Below are 26,655 nucleotides of genomic sequence, written 5' to 3' on the forward strand. Positions count from 1 at the left end.
GTCACAAGAAAATAGAAGGTAATTTTATATTCACTCCAAATAACTCAAGTATAAGGTGAGAAGGAACCCTGAGCTCTGGTGGCCGCTGTGGTGTCGGAGAACAGTCCTTTGAGAATAATTATGAAGATACAATCACTGAGTGCACTGGTGCTCGCGTGTAATCCTAGAAGCTCAGGAGGCTGAGGCAGGAAGATCACAGGTTCAAAGCCAGCTTCAGCCATTTAGCGAGGTCCTAAGCAACTTAGGGAGACTCTGTCTCAAAATAAAAAATAAAAAGGCCTGAGGATGTGGCTTAGTGGTTAAGCACCCATAGGTTCAATCCATATTACAAAAAAAAAAAAAAAAAACCCAAGGTCAACATGACTCTGATATTCATTCATACAGATGAGGAAGAGGGAACAGTCCAAGATGAGGTCTAGATTTCTGAGTGCAGCGCTGAATGGATAGGAGAAACAAGTTTGGAAGATGGTGATGGGTTTGGATTGAGACACTGAGAGTCTAATAGGCCTGCCAGCTCTGCTTTTCAAGATGCCCGGCCTCTCAGCCTCATTCCCAAAACTCCCAGGCACTCCCAGCATCCATATGGAGTGTGTCCCTCATGCCTTCACAAGTCCCACCCCAAATATCCATCCATTCACTCAACAAATATTCACTTATAGCCTACTAAATACCAGGAACTGTTCCAGCTGCTTAGGCTATGCTAGGGAGCAAATCAAACCAACATGCCTGTCCTTGCAGAGGACGCACTGCAGCAGGGAAAACAGATAATAATGGTAAGTGTAATAAGTTTTAAAAATCATATAGTATGGGATTTTTTTGTTTTGCTTTGTTTTGTTTCACTTTGGGTGGGTCTTGTTGTTTCATTTTGTTTTGAGTTTTTTTTGTTTGTTTGTTTGTTTGTTTGGTTGGTTGGTTGGTTGGTTGGTTTGGTTTGGTTTTGGAGAAAAACGAAAAAGGTTTATTGCTTTGCTAGCAAAGGAGAAGCACAAGGGACTCCCATCCCACAGGCTGTGATTCTGCCCATCAGCAGGGACAGGAGGCTTTTAAAGAGGTGATTCAAGGCAACATTCCACATGTTCTCTGTTGGCATTGTGATTCGCTTGTTAATTTGGGAAACAGTCATTTCTAAGATCTTCTGAGGCCACCCTCAAAATCTGGATTGCTTCTTTTCTATGGTGGGTATAGACTCAAGGACAGATAAATGAGCCTAAAGTGGGGAAGAAAGGTGACCTTGTCCTGGCAGTATGTTAAACAGATCATTTATATTAAAAGTAGAGGTAGAATAATAAGGTTCAAAATTGCCCATGTGGGAAGCATGTGGTCAGAGTTAGAGTTTACGGGGGTGAGGAATTTGGCATGCTGAAATTTGGTACAGTGTGTTCCAGGCAGGGGAGAGAGACAGTGCAAAGGCCCTGGGAGGGAGTGCGCCTGGCTCACTGGAGACAGTTTGGGGATACATGTGGCTATGGAGTAAGCAAGAGAAAGATTAGTAGGAGATGAACTCAGAAAAGGGACCAGGCTGGATCCCAGGTGGCCTTGGCAGCCATTGTAAGCACTTTGGGTTTCCCTCTGCGTAAACAGAATACTTCCCAAGTCCTCAATGGAATCTTGTCATTGATGTCAGCTGGGTCCACCCAACCCATAAGCCTTCCTATAACCCAACCCATGAGGCTCTCCCTGGGGGCTTTTTAGAAACAACACAGCGATGAACTTAGAATGATTTAACCTCACTTTGCAGGAAAGTATACACTGTTTACTAAGCAGTTAGTTTAAGCATAACCGTTTATACAACAAGCTATAAATTATTTATAATGTGGTCAGGGTTTTAACTTCCAAACCCTCTGCTCTAAGGCACGGGTGAAGCCCAAGCCAAGCAGGACGATGAGAAATGCAGCTACTTGATCTTGTTCAAATTTTCCAATAATTTCATTGTTCTGCTTCTGATCCACTTCTGAATCCCACGCTGCGGGGCATCAGCATAGATCTTCGTGGGCATTGGTTTTGTGTTAGTGGCAGACAGTTCCCCTTCTCTGCATCCCTAATCCCTCCACGTTCTCATTTTCAGTCCGGAGTCTTCACGGATCTACGCGGCGCTCAGCCTCTCACACCACCCTGCTTCCAGCCTGCTGCTGCCCCGTCAGTGCCATGCCAGAAACGGCAAAGAGGTTTCCTGTCGTCCAGTGGGCTCTGTACAGTGCCTCCTTCAGCGACCGATCCTGCTGCAAGTGGACTCTTCACCTCTGTGCTCCTCGGGGCTCTGGCCTATCTCCATGCTTCACGAATGAGCAGGGGAAGCTTCCCCTTGGCAATACCCAGAAACCCCAATGCTACTGCTGGATCTGTTCCTGATCATTTTTCTTAATGAAACTGCTCTGGGTAACTTGGTAAGAGACAGACCCTGCATGCCAAGCAACTCCAGGAATGCTGGCAAAGGGAGCAGGCCCATCAACGCACTTTGATGCTAATAACTGGGAGTTATTTGTGAAGGAGTCCACGAAGATGACACTACCCCATCACTTTGTCACACCCATTTCTCCAGGTGTGGCCTCTCTCAATTGATAAGAGGGTAGGAATGAATACAACTACTCAAACAAGTCTTTATTTTTAATATAGCACAGTTCCAAGCATGCTATAAGAGAAACATTTAGAGTACCTTCTGCATACCATCCGCATATGAAATACTGCATTCACACTATCTACTCATATTCATAAAAATGCTATTTAAAGCCAGGCATGGCGGCACACACCTGTAATCCCAGTGGCTCAGGAGGCTGAGGTGGGAGGATCACGAGTTCAAAACCAGCCTCAGCAATGGTGAGGCTTGCTAAGCAAACTCCAGTGAGACCCTGTTTCTAAATTTAAAAATATACAAAACAGGGATGGGGATGTGGCTCAGTGGTCAAGTGCCCCTGAGTTTAATGTCCAGTACCAAAACAAACAAACAAAAAATGGCATTTATTATCCCCATTTCACAAAGAAAACGGAGGCTCAGAGAACTTCCTATAGCTCGTCAATGACAGTGCCAAGACTTTAGTCCAGATCTGCCTGATTCCAAAGACTGGCCTCTCCCCACCCTGCAGTCTGTCCAACATGCTCATAGGGTTCATTGTTATTCCCATTTCATAAAGCCAAGGAGCTGGATTCTGACTCCAGGTGGCTGTTTCCAGTCCCATGAGCCAATGTGTGCATCTGACAGCAGCCTCCTCTGATGACTCAGAGCCCATCTCCTTAACTCTGGCATTCTAGGTGTCCTCTGATTGAGAGAAGCTATTATTAACTCCCCTGGCCTTTCATGTACAGCCTATCTTATCTTTTAACCTCAGAAAAGTGTACATGTGTGTAGGTGCGGTCAGTATCTGTATGACAGTTAGCAGCAAGAACACCTGACTAGGCACCACCACCTCCTCCCACTCCCACCTGGCGTGACCCTTGCCCTCTCCAAGCCTCAGTTCCTTGCCTGCTCATTTTCGCCCAGTGCCTCTGCTGTGAGTCCCAGCCTCCCAGCCTCTGCTCCTCCTACCTCCTCTTCACCTTGCCAACTCCTACACAGCCCTGAAGTCTGGGCCTAAATGCCTCCTCCAAAGGAGGCCTGTCTGGCTCCCAAATGAGTCATGCTCCACACGTCCCAGGTGTCTTTTTTGCCCTGTCTCCCTTCTATCACACACTAGTTTTAACTCAATGGTTTAATTCCTTGTAACTGTCTGCTTTACCCACTAGGCTATATGCAGGGACAGCCTGTGTCTGCCTTGTCCCCTCTACATGCCATCCCAGCACCTTCTGTGTGTCAGGGTCAGTATTGGCATGGCAATACTGACCCTGACACACACAAGGTGCTCGGTATATAGCTATGGGACTTAATTAAGCTCAAAAATCTTTCCAATGGAAGTGACAATAGTCTGCATTGCACATTAGTCTTACCCGGTTGTGGGAGTCAAGGGAAGAAAAATGCATGATCATTATAGAAACATTTATTGAGGGCAGGCCCTGTACCAATTATATGGACTTCTTGTGTATTATCTCATCTAGTGAGGGGTTACTCCTACAGTCTCACTTTTACATATGAGGAAACTGAAGCTTAGTGAAGGGAGGTAACCCTAACCCATCTGAGATTGCACAGCTTGTAAGTGGCAATGTTTGGCTCCAAAACCAGCTCACTGGACCTTCTTCTTAAATTGCACTAAAAACACTTTGTGAAAGGGTAGGTTCTGTTTCCATGTCTATTCTGCAATGTCAGGTTAAAAACTATAAATGGACATGAATTCTGTTATTCCTGTTATTGTGCACAGCCTTCAGCCTTACATGTACTCTTAAATAGTTCAGGTGTGTATTTCCTGTTCTGTTCTTCTCTCTTAATTAAGGAGATAGTTTCCTCAGGTGTAGTGGCACACACCTGTAATCCCAGTAGCTCCAGAGGCTAAAGCAGGAGGATCATGAGTTCAAAGCCAGCCTCAGCAATGGCAAGGTGCTAAGCAACTCAGAGAGACCCTGTCTCTAAATAAAATACAAAATAGGGCTGGGGATGAGGCTCAGTGGTTGAGTGCCCCTGAGTTCAATCTCTGGTACCATCCCTCCAGAAAAGGGAAAGTTTCCATTTGCCAAAGTGGAACATTCAGGAGAACTCTCAGACCTGATATGTCTGTGGCCATCCTGAGACCACTGCATGGTTCTGAGAGAAAAAGAAGACAATAGAAATCACCTTTAGAGGGTTTCTGAGAGCCAGCTGGTCACTGTACCATCTTCAAGGCTTCAGAAAGCCCATCAGGCTCTGGTCCTCCCACCATGGGGACCCTCCCTCCACGGGTCCTCCCTCCACCTCTCAGCCTCTGGCTCCAACCACAGATTCTCTGTCTCCACTTGTGGACTGACTCAAGGGACAGAAGTCCTTCACCTTGGGCTGCACAGGCAGCACTGTTCCCCCTGAAGGGCCCCCAAAGCAGAGGCCAGAAGCTGCCTGTCCTACTATTATAGTTTAGATCTGGAGTGTTCCCCAAAAGCTCATGTGTTGAAGGTAATGCAGCAATGTCCAGGGGTGGGAATTTTCTTAGAAAACAATTAGATCATGAGGGCTCTAACCTGATCAATGGATTAATTCATTTAATGGATTAATCATTTGAATGGACTACAGGCCAAAAACTGTAGACAGGTGAGACATGGCTGGAGGAATCAGGTCACTGGGGTTGTGCCCTTGGGGACTATATGTTGTCCCAGTCCCATCCTCCCTCCTTCTCTCTCTGCTTCTCCAACTGCCATGAGATGTGCAGCTTTCCTTCATTGTGCCCTTCCGCCATGATGTTCTGCCTCACCTCAGGCCCAAAGCAATGAAGCCAGAAGACTATGAACCATGAGCCAAAATAAATTTTTCCTCTTCTAAGTTGTTCTTGACAATTGTTTTAGCCACAGTGATGAAATGCTAACCAACAGACCCACCAGCTCCTGACAGGCAGAATGTGCGGAGGCCAGGCTAGGGCCGGGTACTTCCTGTAGGCCTGATCTAGACCAGCCCTGTTCTAGAGGCTAGGGCTACAAAGTTGAACAGGAAAAAAAATCTCAGGCCTCACAGAGCTCAGCCAAGACCCCCAAAGAGGCCAGAAGACACCAATGATTCAACTCGATAAGAATTACAACAGCAGCTCATGTGATTTCCTTTTATTCTGCCCCCAGCTCTGTGAGAAAAGTACAGTCGTCACTTGATTTTACACATGAGGAAACTTCTGCCCAGAGAGGCCACAGGGTGAGCACATGGTGGAGCCATCACTCACACCCAGGCCTCTGAAGTCCAGAGTCTCAGCTTTTGAAAACTAAACATTGCTTTGCCTTCAAGAAGCACAAGCAGGACAGCCCAGGATCACAGAGGATGGAGGCTGATTTCGCCTGGGAATATTTACACAAAGGAAATGACATTTGCCCTGGTTCTTCGAGGAGAGGAGTTGGTCAGGATGACAAGGCAAGAGGACTTCTCTGGAAAGGGAAACCATGTGCAAAGGCCTAGAGGCCCACAAATAGCCATAGGGCAGGACATTCCCTTGGACTAAAGCATCGGGGCCCGCGAGGGAGTGACCAGAAGGTTCTGAAGAGAGAGAGAGGCCAACTGATCAAAGGCCTTGGAGGCCATGGTTGTGAATTTGGACTTAGTCCTGAAGGCGATTTAAAGACACTGAAAGCATTCGCAAGCAGGACAGTGACGTAATTGTTCAGTGAGTCGGTAGAACAGCCCTTGTCAGGAGCATGGCCACTGAGAGGTGATGGCCCTAAAACTGAAAAAGATAACAGAAACCTAAAGCCGGGACGTGGGATGGAAGAAGTAGGTGATCTGGGAGAGGATGATGAGGGGAAGGAGAGGAAAGGATCAAAGTTGCTCCTGGGTTTTTGGCCTGGGCGACTGAAGCTGCCCTTCCTGAAATGAGAAGCATATCAGGGACGGATTCATTTTCGTTTTATTTGGTTTCAGACTGACAACTGGAGAACCTAGGGCCACAGCAGAAATGGGGCTCAGGCCCCGCAGAGAGGTCCATCAGAGTCCCCACGCTTTCCCAGGGAGGAGGCCAGGGCGGGTGAACCCACCGTGGCCCCACCACAGCCCATCCACTCCCAGCCTAGGTCACTGTGCCGCCACATAATGAGCTGCTCTTCTCAATTTTGCAGCCTAGAGACTGCAGCTCATTAGGGTCTGGACTGTGTTGGCACTGAACATCCCATAATTGCATGGCTTGCCTGACTCTCTGTCATTAGCTCTCCGGGCTTCGCCTCTCCTGTTGGATCTGCTGACTGACCCAACATAAAAAGTCTGGTTAAACAGGCAATTCTGGCTCTGTGGTAGGGGGGGCTCCTGCTGTCCTCACCCCAGCCAACTCCCAGATGAACTGTCCTCAGCCATGAACTTCAAGATGCCACCTCACTGTGCGTGAAATCTTTCCTTTGCAAGTACAAACAACTGATCCGATTACTCATACAGGGGATGAGGATTGAAGGTTGAGGTCAAGGCACATGGACTGGCAATGAGTCACAGCCCTTCATGGTGGGAAGCCACCAGTCAGAAGCCTGGAGGGTCTCTGGCCAAGAAGCAAGAGGGGCCAGAGCCAGGGCTAAAGTTCAAGTTCCTCAGGGTCCATGGCAAACTAGATTCTGAACTTGATGCTGTGAAAATTGCCCCTGTGCCTGCTGAGCGGGAAGGGCATCCCAGACGGTGAACGGAGCTCCTAGGTATCCTTCCCAGTTGCCAGAAGATGCCTGTCCCCTCTGTCACCCCACTTGATATTCTCTGACAGAGGCCTTCCTGGACATCTGGAACGAGGTGACCAAGCCCCTAAATCTGGGCTTTGTGGAGTCTGGCTGACGGCAAACACAAAGCCAGATGCAACCACAGTCTCTCCACACACTAGACGACCAGCCCAGTGATATATTTTTTTTAAGTCAGAATTAACTAGGGTGGGGCTAGAGTCAGGGAAGAGAGTAGCAAAGTCCTATTCCAAGGAATTACAGTGTGAAACAATGTGCTCCCCAAAATATTTCCCCAGGACTGTTAAAAAGTCAGAGGGAACTAATTAGCCATACAATAAAAGGGGAGGATTAGCAATTATAGAACACCTGTGTACTCTGCTTCAGCCCTCACAGCAATTTGATGGCTGGAGATTGCCACACCCATTTTATAAATGTAGAAACTGAGGTTTGCGGGCATTATATAACTTCCCTGAACCTCACTGCTAACAATGATAGCAAAACCAAAACTGATGAGTGGCTATTACTATGCTGACTGCTTGGCTCAGTCTTCATTGCTCACTTAACCCTCACACCAATCCCATGAAGTTACCATAACCGGGATTTGGTGGGGTAAGTGACATAGCCACTTATCTATTATGCTATGCTCTTGATGGTCTCAGGCAGTTTCACTGCTATTCAAACCCTCAAATGCAAAGCTGGGGCTCTTTCCACGATGCAAGATTGACTTGATCTGACATATTGCTGCCTTTTTAAAGCTTATCATCATTTAAAGCCTGTGGTGCATCTAGCCATTTTTCAAACCCTTGTTCATTTTTTTTTCTGAGAGACAATAGAGGCATGTTGCTAAAATTCAGGGCAGATCTCTGATGAATTTGCAGCAGAAGGTCAGCAGTGTAGGGAAGAGACCATGCAAACAGTGACGCAGGCAAGTGACCCTCACAGGACTCTGACTTCTTTGGGGTTTTTCCACCCCCCTTACAGGCCTTGCCCTCTCTCTGCCCTTGGCTGTTGGATGGCCCTCTTCATTCTCCAAACCCACCACTGGAGAAAGATCACTATGACTGACCCTTTAGATGCCAAAGGCAATGGTTTTCCCAGAACATGAGACCTACGCCTTGGCCTCCAGCTAACAGCACCAATTCCCCATTCCCAGCTGATCCTGCTGGCCTGGCATCCAGCTCCCCCACAACACTGGGGTCAATCATTTGTGGAAATCCATGGCTGTTCTCTTCTTGACTCACTTTTTCTTCTCCCTTCAAATGGAACTTATTTAAGAGCCTTCTAGAAGTCTGGAATTTGGATTTCTCAGCCTCACTCTTTTCTGCGTGCTGTGTGAAATGAGTTCTTTGTAAAGAAATGCTTTACTATATCAAACACATTTGGAAATAGCCTTCCAAAATCTACCATGTGTAGGCCCGCACAGGAAGAGGCCAGAATATTGTGCACATGAGGGCAAGACCTTTTCCTGCACAGGGACATAGTCACTCCACTTGGAGCAACCCTGGCACTTCATGGGCACTAGGTAAATACTTACTAGAAAACAATTCAGTAAATGAACAATCGTGGGCACTTTGAAGTTAACCGAGAGGATTATGGGAGAACAAAGAAGGGATGCTTAACCCGAGTTAGGGTATTTCGGTAGGTTTCCCAGGCTGATCCTTATAGAATGCCAAGTTCATCAGGAATTGCAAGAGGATAGCATGTCAGTCAGAAGAAACACCACAGGCAATAAGTGGAGTTGTGGAATGCAGTGTTGGGAAGACGGCAATTTACCAAGTTAGGCAGAGGGGTGGCAATGGAGTTGAAAATGACTGGGTAGGTCCTGAAGCACATTAGACACTGGGGATCCATGGACTTAACTGCATTATAATTTATCAAATCAGGCACCACCCCTCTTAGGACATCTCCTGGCCACACCAAGGAGCTTCCATAAAACCAAAATGGGAACACCCCCACATTCTAGAAGAGCTTCCATGCTGGTATGCCTTGTGATTTCCACCCCAGCTAGAAGGCAAACACTAGACCCCTTTGTGCATTTCATAGGAAAGAATGAGACTTTGCTTTTATGTGGGATTGCTTTCCCAGCCCTGTGGCACTAGAATGGCATATTTTTGTCCAGAAAAGGGAAAGACCACCTAAAAATCACTTATAGACCCCTAGATTGTTAAAGCTATGAGGGTCTTTGGGTCTTTGGTTCATCTTCTCTTCCTCAGATATAGAAACTAAGGCTCAGAGAGGGATAAGGATTGTCCAAGGACACGCAGCAGGTTGGTGGAAGGCTGACCCCTGGCTCCTAATCCTTGCTCCCCGCTGCACTGTGCTTTCCTACCAGAGATTTGATGAGAAAATTATAGACTCTCTTTTTTCCAGTGAACTTAAAAGTGAAGACTAAAAATATCTCTGAATTACTCTTCTTTAGAAGGAAAAAGAATGTCTCTCCAACCCTCTGACTCCTCCAGCCAATTAAATCTTTGGCTCCCACTCCAAACAGTGGTTTTCTACCCCCACAAAACATGAAAAGATTCTTGGAGACAGAAGAGTGTCCTGGAGAAAAGAACAAAATCCAAGGTATTTAATTTTTTACTTACCTGAGACTCCCTAGCCAAGGGTTTGTCCTTCGTTCATCAAACACTTACTAAATATATATTCATTTAACAACCATTTATGGAGCTCCTAGTCTATGCATGCTAAACACAAAACACAAATGAATCAGGTACAAATTCAGTCCTCAGGACCTTGGGACATTTGTCATTGATAGAGAAGAGGATATATGCCATCAATCACAATTGGATCACTCAGCGCATGGCTCAAAGTAAGCTATCAATCCAAATTACCATCTCCCTTTTGAATGAATGAGTATATGAGTAAAATTGTTCCTCTATTCCTGGAGGCTGGATGGGAGAATGAGCTTAAGAAACACAGTCCAGAGAAGGGAGGACTCCTCCACACAGCGGGGAAAGGCCTATAGAGTGTGTGACAGTTCCATACTCCTTTCTGAGCCTCAGTTTCCTCATCTTATAATGAAGGGATGGCATAGTTGAGCTCCAAGCAAACTTCCAGCAACAATATTCAATGCCTCTGTGATCCCAGTTCCCAGCACTGCATGGGAATTTAAATCCAACCTCTCTTCTTAAAAATAACTATTGAATCATTGTCCCTCATCAAGGTCACACTCTGTATTTCTGTGGATTTCTCTTGGGAAATGGAAGAAGGTAGAGAACTTAATTCTAGTTTTGATTGGCCTTTCTTTTGGCTTAAGCAACAGAAAAATGTCCAATTATACCATGGACAATTACAGTCTGCACATTTCACCACAGGCATAGAAAATGACCCAGCAGCAGAAAACCAGCCACAGATCAGGGGTGCACACATGTAAGCCATTATCAACTTGGAGACAGACCAGCTTGCGATGGCCTCCGTTGGTTTAGGAAAGCTGGATTCCTCCCCAGCAGGCCAGGGCCAATCCAGAAGGCTGCCCATCACTACCTGCAGCTGCCTGCAGCCCCAACTCATCTCAAACCCCAGGCTGAACAGAAACCATGTGAGAAAGTGAATCACTCACAATGAAAGGATTCATATGAAAGTCACACTTGCCATAAATCCAGACTTGATCAGGCCAAGAGAGAAATTACTAGAGGAAGTACAAGTTTCATGAGGGCAGGGGACCATGTCCAACCAGGCCACCAACATGTCCTCAACACACAGAATTATACAAGGTATGTGACCTGCACTCAACAAATATATCATAGAAAAAATTTTGTTGAAAGGTAATGAATAAGTGACTACCTGAATAAAAAAGTAAATGACTTGTTTGTGTGATGCACCAAGAACAGTCTGCCTAGAGGACTGGTCAGCACTCAGGTGAAAGCACTAACTGTCCAGGAACTTGTATTGTAGTTCTGCTATTTTTCAGTCTGTCCTTGGGCACCTAACTTCACCTCTCAAAGCCTATGTTTCCTTGTGGCATAGACATTGTGATGTCCTGCCCAGACTCCTATTTACAGAAGAACTTGTCCCCAATGCAATGCTAGGAGCATCAGAAGACACCTTTCCACTGTCAGCTCTCCAGATACTGCCTCAGAGCCACCTGGCCTAAGGTCACATCCCTTTTAGAGATGCCCACTTGTTAAAGAGAGACTTTAGACAAAATAAATGTCACAGGGTGTATGTGAGCAAAGAACGACTCATGAATTGGGTGTCACTCAGAACTGGAAGAGGTTCGGAGCAGAATGGGCAGCAAGCTACCACTGACTGAACCCAGAAGTCATAGAGAGGAAGTCATACAGAGATGGAGTGGAAAGACTCCAGTTAGAGGGCAACTGCTGACTTCTGATTTGTAAAGTCTTTTGCTCCATTTTTCTGTTTCTGTTGAGCTTAAGTTTGCTTAACTTAAAGTACTAGAGATCCCCAGCCTACTGGCTTCTCAATAAAACACACACACACACACACACACAATCCAATGACAGAGTGAGGTGGGAGGTGGGACTTAAAGGTCCTGACCATCGTGGGCAAGGAACAACTAACTCTGCAAGGTCAGCTGTGACTGTCATCAAGCCAACACTGCTGCTCAGCTTCACCCTCGCCCAGTTCTGCTTCCTTCCTCTCCCATCCACACACACCGGCTCAGCTAAGGGGATCCCCAGTTACCATCCTGAACTCTGAACTCCACCTCAAAGTCTGCTTCCCAGAGAACCCAACCTCTGACTTCTTCATTTGTAAAATAGGTTTAACAATAATTACACACATGGGCCACAGTAAAGGGTGTGTGGAAAAGCACCGAAGTCACAGGGAGTGCAGAAAGTGTAAGTCAGCTTTGTTATGGGGGTTGGTCAAGGCCAGCCTTTTAGCCAATAGTGGGGACCCTCACCTCTTCACTGGCAGGAATCCAGAGAAGAAAATGTCGAGATGCCCTACCTTGATCGTGGGTAAGAGAAATAATAAAAAGGCATAGGAAAAGAGACAGATGTGTGAACACGGTCCTGTATGGACCCTGGTCTCCAATTTACCTCTCAGACACCTTCCCATAAAGACATTTAAATCAAAGAACTGGTCCTTCTCATTTTCCCTGAAGAAAAATGAGAGCCATGCTGTAATCGTAGAGGGAACAGCCCTGGGGGCAGGCAGACTGATCCAGTATGCTGACCACCATGGACACTGATCATTACTGTGGCCAGATCTAAACAACATCACCACCTTATTCAGAGCCTATGGGAGGATCAGCACCCCAGACATAACAACAGGTGCCCAGAAACTAAGCAGCAAATGAAGACCAGTGGGGACAGAGCAGCCACAGCCTCTGCTTCCCAGGGAGCTCATGTGCAGCCCTGTTCACTCTCTCCAACTAATCCTTGGGCCTCTAGGGAGGTGCTTTGCCCTGAACTTACAGTGTTTTCACTCCTAAAGGAGAAGGTTTGCTCCTTGCGTATGACTCTAGGAGGTGAGGATTGTGCCTTGCGAGGCACTCTGACGTAGAGAGCCCTTCCCTCCCGTGCCCAGGCCCTTGCACAATTTTTAAAGCATCCCTCACAGCCTCTGTGGTATGCAAGACAAACCTGGTGCTCAGACAGGCCCAAGGTCACAGAGCTGGTAAAAAGTAGAGCTGGGATATGAGCCCAAGACTGATTCCAAGGCCTCTATGCTTTCAGCCACTTAGGCTCACATTAATAACCCTGAGAATATGTTTTTTTTTCTTTTTTTTTTTTTTGTTGATGTTTTTCCAAACATGAAATCGTTTCAGAAGTTTCAGAAACAATCAGCATTGAGGACAGCTGCATCCTGTCGTTATGCCTCCCATGTTGGTCCCAGTTCACACGGGACCCCAATCCCTGGCCTAGGAAGCTGTCGCTGCCTGCCCTCTCCTCTCTTCCAGGAGGCTGCACCTAGAACTGGTATCCTTAAGGACCTCAAATACCAACCACCAGACTCATCTGTTAGAGGATGCTAGATGACCCTGCACAACCTGACAGTATTTATTTATTTTGTGCACGGAAGTGAACAATGGCACTGCAAAGTGAAATTCAGTTTGGGTTCAACTGAAATTCAACACGACAGAAAGAAGTCAATTATCCAGCATTAGTTATTTATCCAGGGACAACAGTCATGCCTTTATTTCTCACCAGAGGCGCCTCAGCAGCTTGAAACAGAAGGAAAGGAGAGGTGGCCACTATTGTCTGACTACAATGCAACATCACATTGGACAAATTAACCCCCCTGATATCCTGTAAATACCTATGAACCTGCTCTGTGAACGTGGCCCTTGAACATTACCCCAGATCATACCCGATTATCAGGTCAACAGGGCCAGGGATTGTATTCCCACTATGCTCTGGGTAGGCCTGGCAATGCTGGACTGTGAACACACTAAAGGAAATGCAACCCTCTATCTACCGCACACCCTGGCCTACCAGAACTGTAAGGATAAAGAGAATATAAACACACTTCCCCATGTTGAGGTCTTCATAGTGCCAGAACCCTTGGAGTCATGTTAGTCTGGGGTTTTCCTCTCAAGATATCTGCTGGACAAGGTGAGTTAAAAATCCTACCCTGCCTCCAAAAGAAAATTATTAGATTCCTATATTATTTTCATATAATTTAATTTCCTTTTATTCTTAAACCTTCTGAGAACATTGAAAGTTGAAAGAGAGAGAGAAAAAAATAAATAAATGAATTAGTGGTTCCCAGCAGGCTGACAAGTGCTAGGATGTAATCTTCACCCCAAGTCCTCTACTCAGAGTACCTCCTCCTCCTCTGAAGAGGAGATTAACATTGACTGAGCAGTTCCCATGTGCCAGGCAGGCACTTTATACATATCACTTTATATTCTCATGACAAGTCAATGATGTAAGTATAAATTATTCCCATTTCACAGATTAAGAAACTGAAATCCAGAGTTAATAAGTAACAGAAACAAGAATCAAGTTGAGGAAATTTGGACTCCTAACCACTGCCCTAAACTGCTTCTCTACCCCAGCACAGTTTCTGATCTAACCAGCCCAGGACCCTGTTGCCACAGCTGTTGCTGCTGCCCATCCAACTGTCTGGGCAGGGCAGCGCAGGGCAAGCTGACTTAGACTCCACTCTACCCAAAACAGTTCCACTTTTCCCTGGTTTAAAATATGAGGCTGTTGGGAGTGTCTGTCTGTGATCTCTTACTGTCTCAGAGAGATCGATCACCCACTAACAATAAGGGACTAGGGAAGGGGTTTCTGGAAGAATTCCCTAAGACCACCTGCACAAATGCCCTGACATGCAGCAGGCACTCACTAAACAATAGCTCCCCTATGTTGCTCTCAGTGTGTGATGGACACTTTGCATATATAAAGCCATTTAACCTCACATCAACCCTATGAAGTAGGTACTATCATTATCCCTGTCTTGTATATGAGGAACCAAGGTGCAGATGGGGTTCAAGAACTTGCATAGGTCACACAGTTAGGAGGAAATAGAACCTAGCTTTGAAACCATGTGTTTAAAACTGATCACACTGGCTCATCTCATGATATGCCATCAGCCACCATGTAGAGGCAGAGTCTATCTCTGAGAATGTACGCATATCCTGACAGGTTTGTATCTCACCATCTTTGAGTTTTTCCTTATAGACATTGCATACGAAGATAATGGTCCCCATGGGATCCTTTACTCTCAACTTCTGACTGTACAGGAAATTCTTAATTATATTTCTAGTATTCTGAGTCCTAGAGAACATGCAAGAAGTACATGTCACATTCATAAACCTTTTTTTAGTAATGGCTTTGGGGAAGCAGACTCATACCTTCATGGAACCCTATTCCAGCAGACTTAGCAAATAATCAATTTTGGAGTAGATTGCATCCCTGGTAATTCAGTGGGGGGGCGGGGGGTTAGTTATAGACAGAGTAAAGGTAAGATTTTAGTAATATATGAAATCACTACAAAATAAAACAAAACAGTTCCTAAACACCATCAATCAACAAATATATGAAAAAATGTTCAACACCCCTAGCAATTAGAGAAATGCAAATCAAAACTACTCTAAGATTTCATCTCACCCCAGTCAGAATGGGAATTATCAAGAATACAAACAATAGTAAATGTTGGCAAGGATGTGAGGGGAAAAATACCCTTATACATTGCTAGTTGCAAATTGGTGCAACCATTATGGAAAGCAGTATAGAGATTCCTCAGAAAACTTCAAATGGAACCACCATTTGACCCAGCTATCTCACTCCTTGGTTTATACCCAAAGGATATAAAATCAGAATATTACAGTGATGCAGCCACATCAATGTTTATAGAAGCTTAACTCACAATTACTAAACTATGGAACTAAATTAGCTGCCCTTCAATAGATAAATGGATAGAGAAAATTATATATATGTGGATTTTATATATATAAAATGGGATATTACTCAGTCTTAAAGAAGAATGAAATTATGGCATTTGCCAGTAGATGGATAAAGCTGGAGAATATCATGCTAAATGAAATAAGCCATCTCAAAAAACAAAGCCTGAATGTTTTCTCTGATATGCAGATTATAATTCACAATGGAGCGGGAGCTAGGGAAGAATAGAGTTACTTTAGATTAGGGAGAAAGGAGTTAAGGGGGGAGGGGGCATAGAGGTAGGAAGGATAGAAAATGAATCAGACATTATTACCCTATGTACATATATATACGGCCACTGGGATTCCACATCATGTACCACCAGAAGAACGAGAAATTATACTCCATCTATGTATGATGTATCAAAGTGAATTCTACTGTCATGTTTAACTCATTAGAATAAAAAATAAATAAAACAAAACAATGATTTAAAAGTCTTACAAAGGCTATTTGGATCCTGTTGTCTCAAAACAACTCTCATCAAAATGTCTTAGAAAAACCCCAAAAGAGGCTAAGTGAAGCCCTGAGCACTCAGGTTACAAAGCTCCTCCGCAGACCAAACCAAATTAGAGTGATCATCTGGGTTTGTCCCTGACTGAGGAGTCTCCAGAACACAGGGCCTTCATTACAAAATCCACCACTGGTTCTGACTCATGCTTCAGGGATCAATTGGGTCAAATATGCACCAGCTTCTCCACATGGACCTTTCAGATGTGTGCAGGCACCTCTGGTGGCCCCACAGGTCTCTTTCTTCAGACTAAATGTGCCTAAACCCTTCTCCTCTCATGTGGGCTCCACTCTCTGCTCACCGCACGCCTTCGCTCCCTCTACCCATACTGCCCAACAGGGCCACAAGTACTTCCCAAGGACAAGCTCTATGCTCAATCCTCTCCCGGCCCTCAAAACTAGCTGTAGGACTTACCGCTGCCCAGGAAGAGGAATGGAGTCCAGGTGGCGGCCCCCAGGCAGTGCCATCATGTTGATCCCAATCTGCAGCAAAGCCTGCCCACAGCGGTCGGGGCCCTGGAAAGACAGGGCAGGATGAGTCAATGAGGGTCCCAAAGAAAATGAAGCAATCACTTTCTCTTGGATCTGGTCAAAAGGAGCCAAGGCAGATGTGGAAGAAAGGTCTTCCAGTCCTCCTCTTTTTTTTTTTTTTTTTTTTAAATTTCAGTACTAGGGATGGAACCCAGGGTCTCATACATGCCAGGCAAGCATTCTACCACTGAGCTCTGTCCCCAGCCTCCTTTTTATCTTATTTTGAGACAGTGTCCCACTAAGTTGTCACAGGCTGGCCCTAAACTTGTGATCCTCCTGCCTCAGCCTCCTGACAGCAAGGATTACAGGCATGCACCACCATGCTCAGTGCCTCCTCATTTTTAAATCAAATTACACAATGCCTTCCTCACACAAATAAGGCAAGACTCATGATCTCAGTTACATTGCCTAACATTAACCTGAACCATTTTTATATGTACCAAATATTGGGACAAGCAGGTCAACAAATATTGCAGAGGACATACTGTACTAAAAATGTAGCCACAGTTTGTCTGATTCACATTTCATGGGCATCCTATGTTATTTGCTAGCTCTGGCAACTCTACATGCTAATTCCTTAACTATATACCATCTAGCACCGGGTTATTGGCTATGACTGTACTTAAGATATATAAGAAAACATGAGTCTGTAATTGGCATTGTGGTCACTGTCCCAAACCCACGACAATGTGATTTTATCTGAATTGCCAGTGATTGATCCGGAAGAAGCATAAGACTCAGCCGCCAAATGATCCTTCCTAGGAAAGGTTTTCTTTCCCCTACCAGAGAGGTACCAGGTGAGATGGTATCTCCTACTAGAGCTGAGCAAGGATGCAAATTCACTTCATTACTGCTAGAGACAATTTTGTAATCACGAGAGGAACAGCTAGAAAACAGACTGGACATACAGAGGAAAAAAAGGTCTGAGCTCTAGTAATTAATTAATTACTTAATTAATTAATAGAATAAATCTTTTTAAAACAACTTCTGGAGCCACTGAATCAACTAATCCTGCAGTCTGGCCCATCTTCAGGCTTCCTATTATTTAAGACATAAAAATTCTTGTTTAAAGTCAGTCTGAGAGAGGGGTTTTGTCCTGCACAGCCAGAAGCATCCTAACAAACAGAAGTGAACTGGATTCTAGAGACTTCCAATGCCAGCTCTGAGGACGAAGCTGCTCACCTGAGCCTCACAGGTTGCATCAAAATAACAGCATCCCCCTTCCTCATAAGACTAACTGGTCAGTTTCCATTTGCCTCACCTTGTCCCTTCTCTGCTCCTGGAGGGCCTTTCTCTATACTCCCTCTCCTGTCACCTTCTCCCTCTGCCAATTCCTCCAAGTCAGTAAGTAAGCCTTCCCAGAAGACAGAGATCCTATCCCCTGCACCTGGTTAAGCCAATGGAAGTCTCTGACCTCATATTAAAAGCGACTCCTGTTAGAAAAGGATGGGCGAGGAGGACTTTAATTAATAGTGATGTGACTTGACACAAAGTCCGCTCTTGATGATGCTGGGAACAAAGAATCAAATGGTCAGTCTGCAAAGTATAGAAAAACAGGAGCCTGAATGAACGTGCATCTTGGATAATTCCAGAGATTCATTCTCTAATGCCTGCTCCTTAGGCTACGGGTCCCATTAGACTGTGAGTCTCCTCCAAAGCAGGGGCCATGTGTATTCCTGGCTCTGGCAAAAGGGCTGGCACTGGGTCTGTGCTCTACCTGTCTTCTGAAAGAACTAGTGGAATCGATTTTTAATACATTTGTGTTTCACCCAGTTGATCTATAACTGGTGATAATAATATCTATTTTTTAGAACTATTATATGATGACATGAGATAAGGAATATGGAAGTCTTAGGCCAGAGTAAGAACCAAATAAGTAGTGGCTGTTGTTATTATTTCCTGAGAGTCTGCTGTGTGCTCAGTCCCATGGTCAGCCAGGCTGAGGGACATGCTGAAGATAACAGGACATGAAGCCCTTGGCACAGTGACAGTGTTCAGTGAGCACCTGTGACCACGTGTCATCACCATTGTCATTCCTATCATTGGTATCATTACTGAGAAAGTTTTATCTGGAACCAAGGTAGCTAGTAGTCAGAAAAGGATGCCACAACAGAGAAAGCCAAATACAACATGACGAGGCCTTTGCTCCCTTTTTGATATGTTTGACTGAAGAACAATCAAACAAAAATGCCGATTTCTCAGGGTAAAAGCTAAGATGGGATTCCAAGGTAGTGAGTGGGCAGACCTCAGTTTACTTCCATCTCCATCACGGAACAGAAAAGAGACAAAGTCAAAATGCCAAAGAGGGAATTAAAGGCCATGGTAAATGAAGCAATGGGAGACAGTGGGAGGCTCCAAGAGCCTGTGAAGTGTGAAGCGACAGGATTCCGCAGGACAGGGAGAAGCATGCCACAGAACTGGAGGACACGCCGGGTCAGGGTCAAGTCGTATCTGAGGGGCCCTGAGGAGAAACCGTCATCATGAGCAGAAGCCTAGGTACAAGCAAATGATCTGAATTTCTAAGAGGAAGATTCCAGAAATATGGCTTGGTGACTGCAAAATCCTAGGATTGATTCCTGATCCCTGATCTGTGACCTTCAGAAAGGGCAATGAGCATCTCATAGCTTCCCAGCAGTGCTACAGGTAGAGCCTCCAGCTAAAGCATATCTTTCTCCACATGGGATTGGTCACAGGACCCTACGGAGTCAAGAGCTGGGATTGTGAAGATCAGCTCTCAGTGAAAACGCTGTTCACATTCATTGGGAATGAGGAAAAAGTGAGGGAGAACATCTGGAAGGTCAGACAGCAAATGCCAGGAGTTCAGCCCAGGTGATGTCTATAAAGTGCCTATAACAGTACAAATAGCTAATATTCATGAACAGTATAATGTACCAGGCACAATTCTAAATGAACTTGAGTGTGTGACAGAGACCAACCTAACTCTGCACCTGATTAGTACATGACCTTAGGAAGATCACCGTTCATCTGTGGTTCCCTCAATTATATCTACCTCCCTGGAGCTTCTTAAATGAGAATACTCCCAAAAGTCCCTGCTATTGAACTTGTCCCATGATTGCCTCAAAGGGGAGTGTCCTTGCTATTGAAAGGGGGATTTGAGAAGTATATGTCAGAATAGAGAGGCTGCTTTGCCCAGTAGGAGAGGTGGGGGGGCGGGGAAGACACATGTAGGAATGAATAAGGAAAAGGAAAACCCTCCATCACTTCCCCAGGGACCCTTCCTAATTCACTGAAAATTCCATCATGGACACTGCAACCTTGTTTCTTCAGGGCTCTAGCTGTGTCTCCCCCACCCAAGAATAGCTAGTTTGCAAGAAGGACCTGAAGCCTTAAGTGTCTCTGATTTAATCCAATGCCTGCTGCGACAACAGCTCCATTTGGACAGCTCATTTCTGCCCCCACATCCCATTAGAGGCAAGCCCTTGCTCACCTCCATTTGGCTAACGAGACTGGCTTTGTGCAGGAAATGGAGGCTATTTACAGTAAATTATTCAATTAGAACCAGGAGTAAGCGGGGTCTGCCATTGTCTAATGGGCCATTTGGGGTACAACTCAAGGCACATCTGTCAACACCAGAGAGACAGGAAATACTGTGGAAAGGAATCAGCTCCAACAGCATCACTAGGCTAGGTACAGGAGGAGGCAACAGGGGTAGAGAGGAGTGGGACCACACAGACGTGGCTCTAAATCCTTCCTCCAAGACTGTGCATAAGCAACCAGATACTTTATGGACTCTCATTCCCACGGGAAGCACATCACCCAAGGAAGCTGCCACCCAGCCCCACTGAATGGAAAAAAACCTTATGAAATTTAGAGAGTTCTGGTTCCCTGGAGGAAGCTTCAATGGCCCCTCACAGCTGTCAGGCAATAGAGCCCAGCTAGCAGGCAGAAAAGACCTCACAGGGACTCACAAAGCTGGGTCTTATCTCCTCCAGACCATGAAGACCTTGCTGGACAGTACAGACCAATTCCAGCAAAGCACAGACAGGGTGCCAAGCCTCCACCCGATGATCTAGACACCTCTACTTTCTAGGACTCACCTTGAAGACAACAGGCATCTCATCTACACAAATACATTTGAGAATTTGATAGGGGTGAGACTACAGCCCCCAGGGAAAATCCAGACAGCCCTCCTGGGGGATCTCATATTGTACTCTTGGAGCATTATAACCCCCTACCTCATGGGGTTATTTTAAGGATTAGATGTAAAATATTTAAAATTGTTGTTGTTACTATTATTACAGAGGGAAATTTCCAAGGCCCCTGCAAGTTATAATGCTTGACCTTTGGCTTGTTCAGATGAGGAAACGGCAGCATAGAGGTTAACACGGACATATGGAGTCACATTGAAAGAGAAGAAGAGACTGCCCAAGATCACACAAGCAAGTCAAGCCACACCTGGGACGAGCACACAGGTTTTCCTATCTATAAATGTCCCCCTCATCCCCTGGAAAATCTTAAATAGGGTTTGCCTGGGAGAAACCTGGAGAGACCGACCAGGGCCTTGGAGTGGTTTACCATGAAAGATTAGTGGAGCAGCAGTTCCCAACTGTAAATCAGAATTATTGTGCTTGCTTCATATCTTTGGTGCTGGTTATCAAGTCTAGGGAAGTAGAGTGTGGACAAGCAAATTCAAAGGTCTTGGTTAGATACAGCTCAGCCCTGGGATGGGACAGACAGGTTGACTCAAAGGTGCTATGAGTCCCCAGAGACTGGAAAGAAGGAGGCCCCCATCCATGTTCCAGTACCATTCGTCTTCTAAATGATTCCTAGTTGTCCAAGAAAACCACCCGACAGCCTCTTCTGAAGGTCAAGTGTGGCAGTCCTAGGAGAAGGCTCAGGCTCCTGGAATCAGGAAAACCATAGCTGCCCCAATGGTGTGTCTCAGGATGCCCCTCTGGGGCATCTGACTGCCCAGCTTCCAATCAAGGGAGCTCCAATCCCTGAGTTGCACAGGAAGCTGCATTTACTGTTGTTCTGGGAGCTGGCCCTAAGCTGAGGCTTTTCTAGACATCAAAAGAGAGAAACGAATGCTCAGACCTCCAGGACCTTAGATGGAATGTAGCCCCCAAGGGGACTTGGCTGGGCCTTTAAGCCACTCTCATCCAAAAGTCCATTGGTTAATAATATAAATTCATGGGTCAGAGTTCCCAGGTTCAACTCCAAACTCAATCAGGTATTAGTAGTGTGACCTTTGACATTAATTTTATTTGTTTTTAAAATGGGACATATAATAAGTATAAAATGAGAATTCTGTACACATCTGTGATGAAGCACCACGCAGTGGGTGATATAAAGATTGGCTTCATTTTTCTTTCTGTAAAAAAACATCTAGAAATAGGGAGGCAGCCAGGCAGAGGTCATTCTGACAACCACTGAATTCCAACTATTCAACTACTTTTTCCTCTTTAACTTTTTAATTGTCTCTTCTTACATTCTAACTTTCCCTGATATAAATGTTCGCCAACTCCTCAAATGTTTCTTAGCTTCCATTTGCAAAAGCAAGAGACCTCTCCCACTGGGCCCAGGTCCCATGGTGCTAAAATTAACAATCAGTATACTTTAAGTTAATGACTTACTGGTTGTGACTGCCACGAATAGACATAACTCTCAGATAAAGGCCATTAGAGAAAATTGAATGGCTCCAACGTGGTGAAATTTTGGATGCATCCTATTTCATAAATCACACTCAGAGGTCACATTGGACAAGCTCTTTCCCTCCCTGAGTCACGATGAGAGCCCAGGTTGGGTCTGTATACCCTTGGGAAGGAGGACATAGGAGGGCGAATTGTACAAGCTCTAACGGTTTCATGAAATTTTACTTCTGAAGCCATGAGCAGATGAAAATGCTACATCAACAATCATGATAATCTGATCCTCTCTAATTTTATTTTTTCTCCATATCCTCCAAACGGGTGTTTTCACAATAACATTGAGAAAGTGGCATGGTAAGGTCATGGAAATCTATGAACCAATCCCAGTTTTGTCTCTTACTAGGCCTCTCTGACTTTCAGCTTTATCATTTGTAAAACAAACAGAACCTATTCTCAGTGTTCCTAGAATCACCCAAGATTATGTAGCCTGAATGATACTTCAGAGCAAGTTAATTGATAATATGAGAAGGTATTTTGACCCAGAAAACTAATGAATGTTGCCATATAGAAAGTTTTATGATATCTTTGTGCCTAATGAGAGATCTATTTCTTATCCAGACTTCAGGTCCAGAGATCTGCTTCCGACCAAAGAGGATATAAAAGAAGAACACATTAAATATGTTAGAAAGGCACAGAGCTGCCCATGGAAGAGATTTGATCAAAACCCAATACATAGAGACTGCTATAGCCTAAATGTTTGCATCCCCTTTAGAGTTCATAGATGAAACCTAATCCCATGTTTGATAGTGTTGGGAGATTGGAGCCTTTAAGAGGTAATTAAGTATGAGAACAGAGCCTCCATGGATGGATTAATACCATTCTATTAAGGGTTCAGAAAAGTAGATTGTGGATTCACTCTCCTACCCCTTCTACCTTCTGCCATTCGAGGATCCGTCCTTCCTCCCCTCTGGAAGATACAGCATGAGGCATCATCTTGAAGACAAAAGGGCCTCCCCATACATCAGACCATCTGGCTCCTTGATAGTAGACTTCCAAGCCTCCAGAACTGTGAGCCAGTAAATTTCTGTTCATTATAAATTACTGAGTCTGTGGCATTTTGTTATAGCAGCATGAAACAGACCAAGACAGGGAACATGTTTTGAATAAGTACAGACAAAAACATGGAGCCATTTCCTGTGATTAGCAACACTGACCCCGAAGAAACAATTAACTTCCCAGCTTACAAATTGTGTGACCAAAGTATTATGAGAAATTCAAATAAGAATCCAAACTGACCCAGAACCCTGACTCCGCCACAATGGTGAAGGGTTCTTACCAGCTCATTAGTGAAGGGAACTAAAGACAGAACCTAACCCATCTAGGGCCACTGTATGTATATAAACAGAATTAACCAGAATGAGAGCATAACACAACCATTCTCAACAAATCCTGTTGACATTACATCCTTAATGTTGGGGGAGAGCAAATGCCAGTACATAGCCACATGGTCCATATCTGACTATTTAATTTAACTATTTGAGGCACAGAAAGGATAAAACACAAAAAAAATCCCATTCACAGAAATTTGTCTTTTCAAGATTCATTTATGTCTAGTATGCCACACGTGACAGGAACATCTGAACAGTGCCTTCCATGTATCTAGCAGAGTGGGACCTCAATACTTGTTGGTTCTTCCCCTGTGGAATGTTCCATTGGCCTCCAAAAGCATTTTTCACTTCCATAATTCTATGCATTGGTCTTAACACCGAGCACATCCAGACTGAAATCCTGAATTCTCTTTTTCTATCTACAGTTAATACCGATGCTTCAAAGAGGCCTGTATGCACAGCCTAATCTGTACTATTTTCCCCCTCCAGAAAGGTACCTAGGAATAAAGAAAATTGTGGGGTCTTGAAGGGTTTAGATGGAACAGAAGGCGTACTTTCCTGATACTCCCTCTCTCTTCTGCTTTCTGCCTGCCAAGTGATGCCAAAACAGCCTGAAAGCCACAATAGGAAAAAAGTGAAAAGAGGAAAGAAGATGCATCTCGAATCATAGCTTGGAAGAAAGCCACCCAATCTGCATTGGTCTTTGGAGTAAGCAAGAATACACCCAACTTGGTAAGCCACTAATGGGCTGGGGGTTGTTTGCTGCACCTAGTCTTAACTAACCTAATTGTAAGAATTGAAGTTAAGGCTAAATTTAAGGCACTCATGAGTGTGCTAGACACAGGAAAGTTGCTTTACAAATACAGGTTCATTTTCCTTTATGCCTCAGTCTTGAAGGATATGATGGGATATATTGTTTTTCTAGACCCTTGGCTTCCTGGACATTGACTGCAGCTCACCTACAATAGCCAGTGTCCAAAAGTTGGTAGAGCAAGGGTGAGCTGGAATGAACACCTATAAATACTTAAAGTCCTTCAAATCTGAGACTAACAATCTGATTCTTGACACTGCCTTTTCTGCTTATGTGCATAAATACCTAAAACTTACAGTAGTCATATCACTCTAAGGTTCATTTTTTTTTTTCAAATTTTAACATCTGAAATTTGGATTATGTTTCAATCAATGGCATTTTGGCATTGTGTCATAGTTTATTGAAACCATATTTTCTTTCTTTCTTTTTTAATAAACAGGATATCTTACAATTAATGGCATCTAAATTCAATGAAGTATGGTACTGGGCACATTAAGTAGGTGCCAATGAACTCTTCTAAAGTGTTTCATGTAAATAAATGCATTTATTTGTTGAAAAATCCAAAATAATAAGTACTACTATTATCTCCATTTTAAAGATGACCATTAACAGAGACCCAGAGAGGTTCATAATTTGGTCCAGTGCACCACTAGATGGGTGAAGCCTCTGCCTCACCTTAGAGTCCTCCACACCATGTCATGATTTTTCAGCACCTAATTTTTAGTTGACAATTAAGCCGTCTTCTTATAGAGAAAATGCACATGGGATTTTTATTTCCAACAATATGGTAGAGCGGGTAATTAAAAATACTTCTCCATGAACCACTTTAAAGGATGGATAAAGGTATCTTTGTTATTTTTAAAGTATATCACTGAGCTGGCAAAAAACGCAATAAATCTGGAGAGGCTGAAAGCAAAGCAAAGCAAAGCAGGGCCAGGAAGATTTCCCCCTGAGAATGGCTGCTGAAAGCCACATTCCCTGAGCTTCTGTTTCTTGTGTGTACAGGGGACATGCTAGACAAAGCCCAGGGACTTCCCAAGGGGAAGAATTAAGTAAACGTCAAGAAGACCAGAAACTCCATGTAAGGTAAATGAGAAATAAGCCTTCTGTACTGAGGGTTAGCAAGCAAAGCTGAGAATCAGTCTCCACAATAAGATCTTCATATAGGCTGTGGCTTGAATTTACATTATCAGTGTAGGAGGAGTCTCATTTAAAGAATTTATTTTCAAGAAATGAAAGAGTCTTGGAAGCGTCTTCAAGGAACAAAGGCTATAAATATAACTCAGCAAATCTGAGAAAGAACCAAGTAAAACTTCTATAAATTAAAATATAATAATTAAAAAGAAAAATTCATTGGAGAGATTAATCACAGCTCAAAGATGGGTTCGTATGTTAAAAGATAGAACAAAAGAAATTATCCAAAATGCAGTCCAAAGAGAAAATAAGAGAGAACTGAAGCTAACACTAAGGAATATAGAGACATAGTCCAACAAGCACCTCATCATATTTTCAAAGATAAGATGATAGTCAACCAAAATGTCTTCAAATCCAGAAGTCACAATGAATCCCAAGCAAGATAAATACAAAAGATACATCCATCCGAGACCATTCATGGCACCACAGAGCACCAAAGACAAAGAAGACTTTGAAAGCACCCAAAGGAGTAAGGAAATGAAACCCGACAGGTGACTGCTGCACAGCCGTGGTGAAACTGGGCAAACAGGAAAATGTCTGGTTGCAGAAAGTGATTGTCCTAAAGTTCTATATCCAGAGGAATTCTCTTTTAAGTATGCAGATGAAGGAAGGCATTTTTAGAAAAGCAAAAAATCTCACATTCAAGGAAATTCTGAAGGTTTTGCTTCCGCTAAAAGAATAAAATATCAGGTGGAATGTTCCAAATATAAGAAAGAAAGATAAGCAAACTGACTTGAAACTATGTGGGTAAATTCAAACAGACTTTGATGACACATAACTATTATAATACCTCAATTGTGAGTTAAAGGGGAAGATAAGTCAAAAATATTACATATAAATTTAGAAACAAGGATGACTAAAGTACTCCAAGTGTCTTGCTTGCATGGAAGAAGAAAATAGAGATGTAAATTAACTTTAAGCTTGTTAAATGTTTATTAACGTCATCATATCTGGGGTCATCATATCATAACGTCATCATATCATAACTAAAAGCTAGTAGACATAGAGAAAGAAATATTCCCCTCAAAATATGT

General features: G+C 44.2%; 1 protein-coding gene across 4 annotated transcripts in view; it reads right to left on the reverse strand.

Moving 5' to 3' along the window:
- Insc (INSC spindle orientation adaptor protein) overlaps window positions 1–26,655 on the reverse strand; it is a 312,207-nt gene that overhangs the window by 265,742 nt on the left and 19,810 nt on the right. For all 4 annotated transcript variants that reach the window (XM_058576933.1, XM_058576934.1, XM_046438204.2 and 1 more), the window contains exon 2: window positions 16,501–16,601. In XM_058576933.1, coding sequence (XP_058432916.1) covers window positions 16,501–16,556 — 56 coding nt within the window. In that variant the 5' untranslated portion in view covers window positions 16,557–16,601. The remainder of the gene's footprint in view (window positions 1–16,500; window positions 16,602–26,655) is intronic.

Source organism: Marmota monax, unplaced genomic scaffold, assembly GCF_021218885.2.
Source record: "Marmota monax isolate L192 unplaced genomic scaffold, Marmota_monax_Labrador192_F-V1.1 WCK01_AAM20220418_F8-fsc00061, whole genome shotgun sequence".
Classification (NCBI taxonomy): domain Eukaryota; kingdom Metazoa; phylum Chordata; class Mammalia; order Rodentia; family Sciuridae; genus Marmota; species Marmota monax.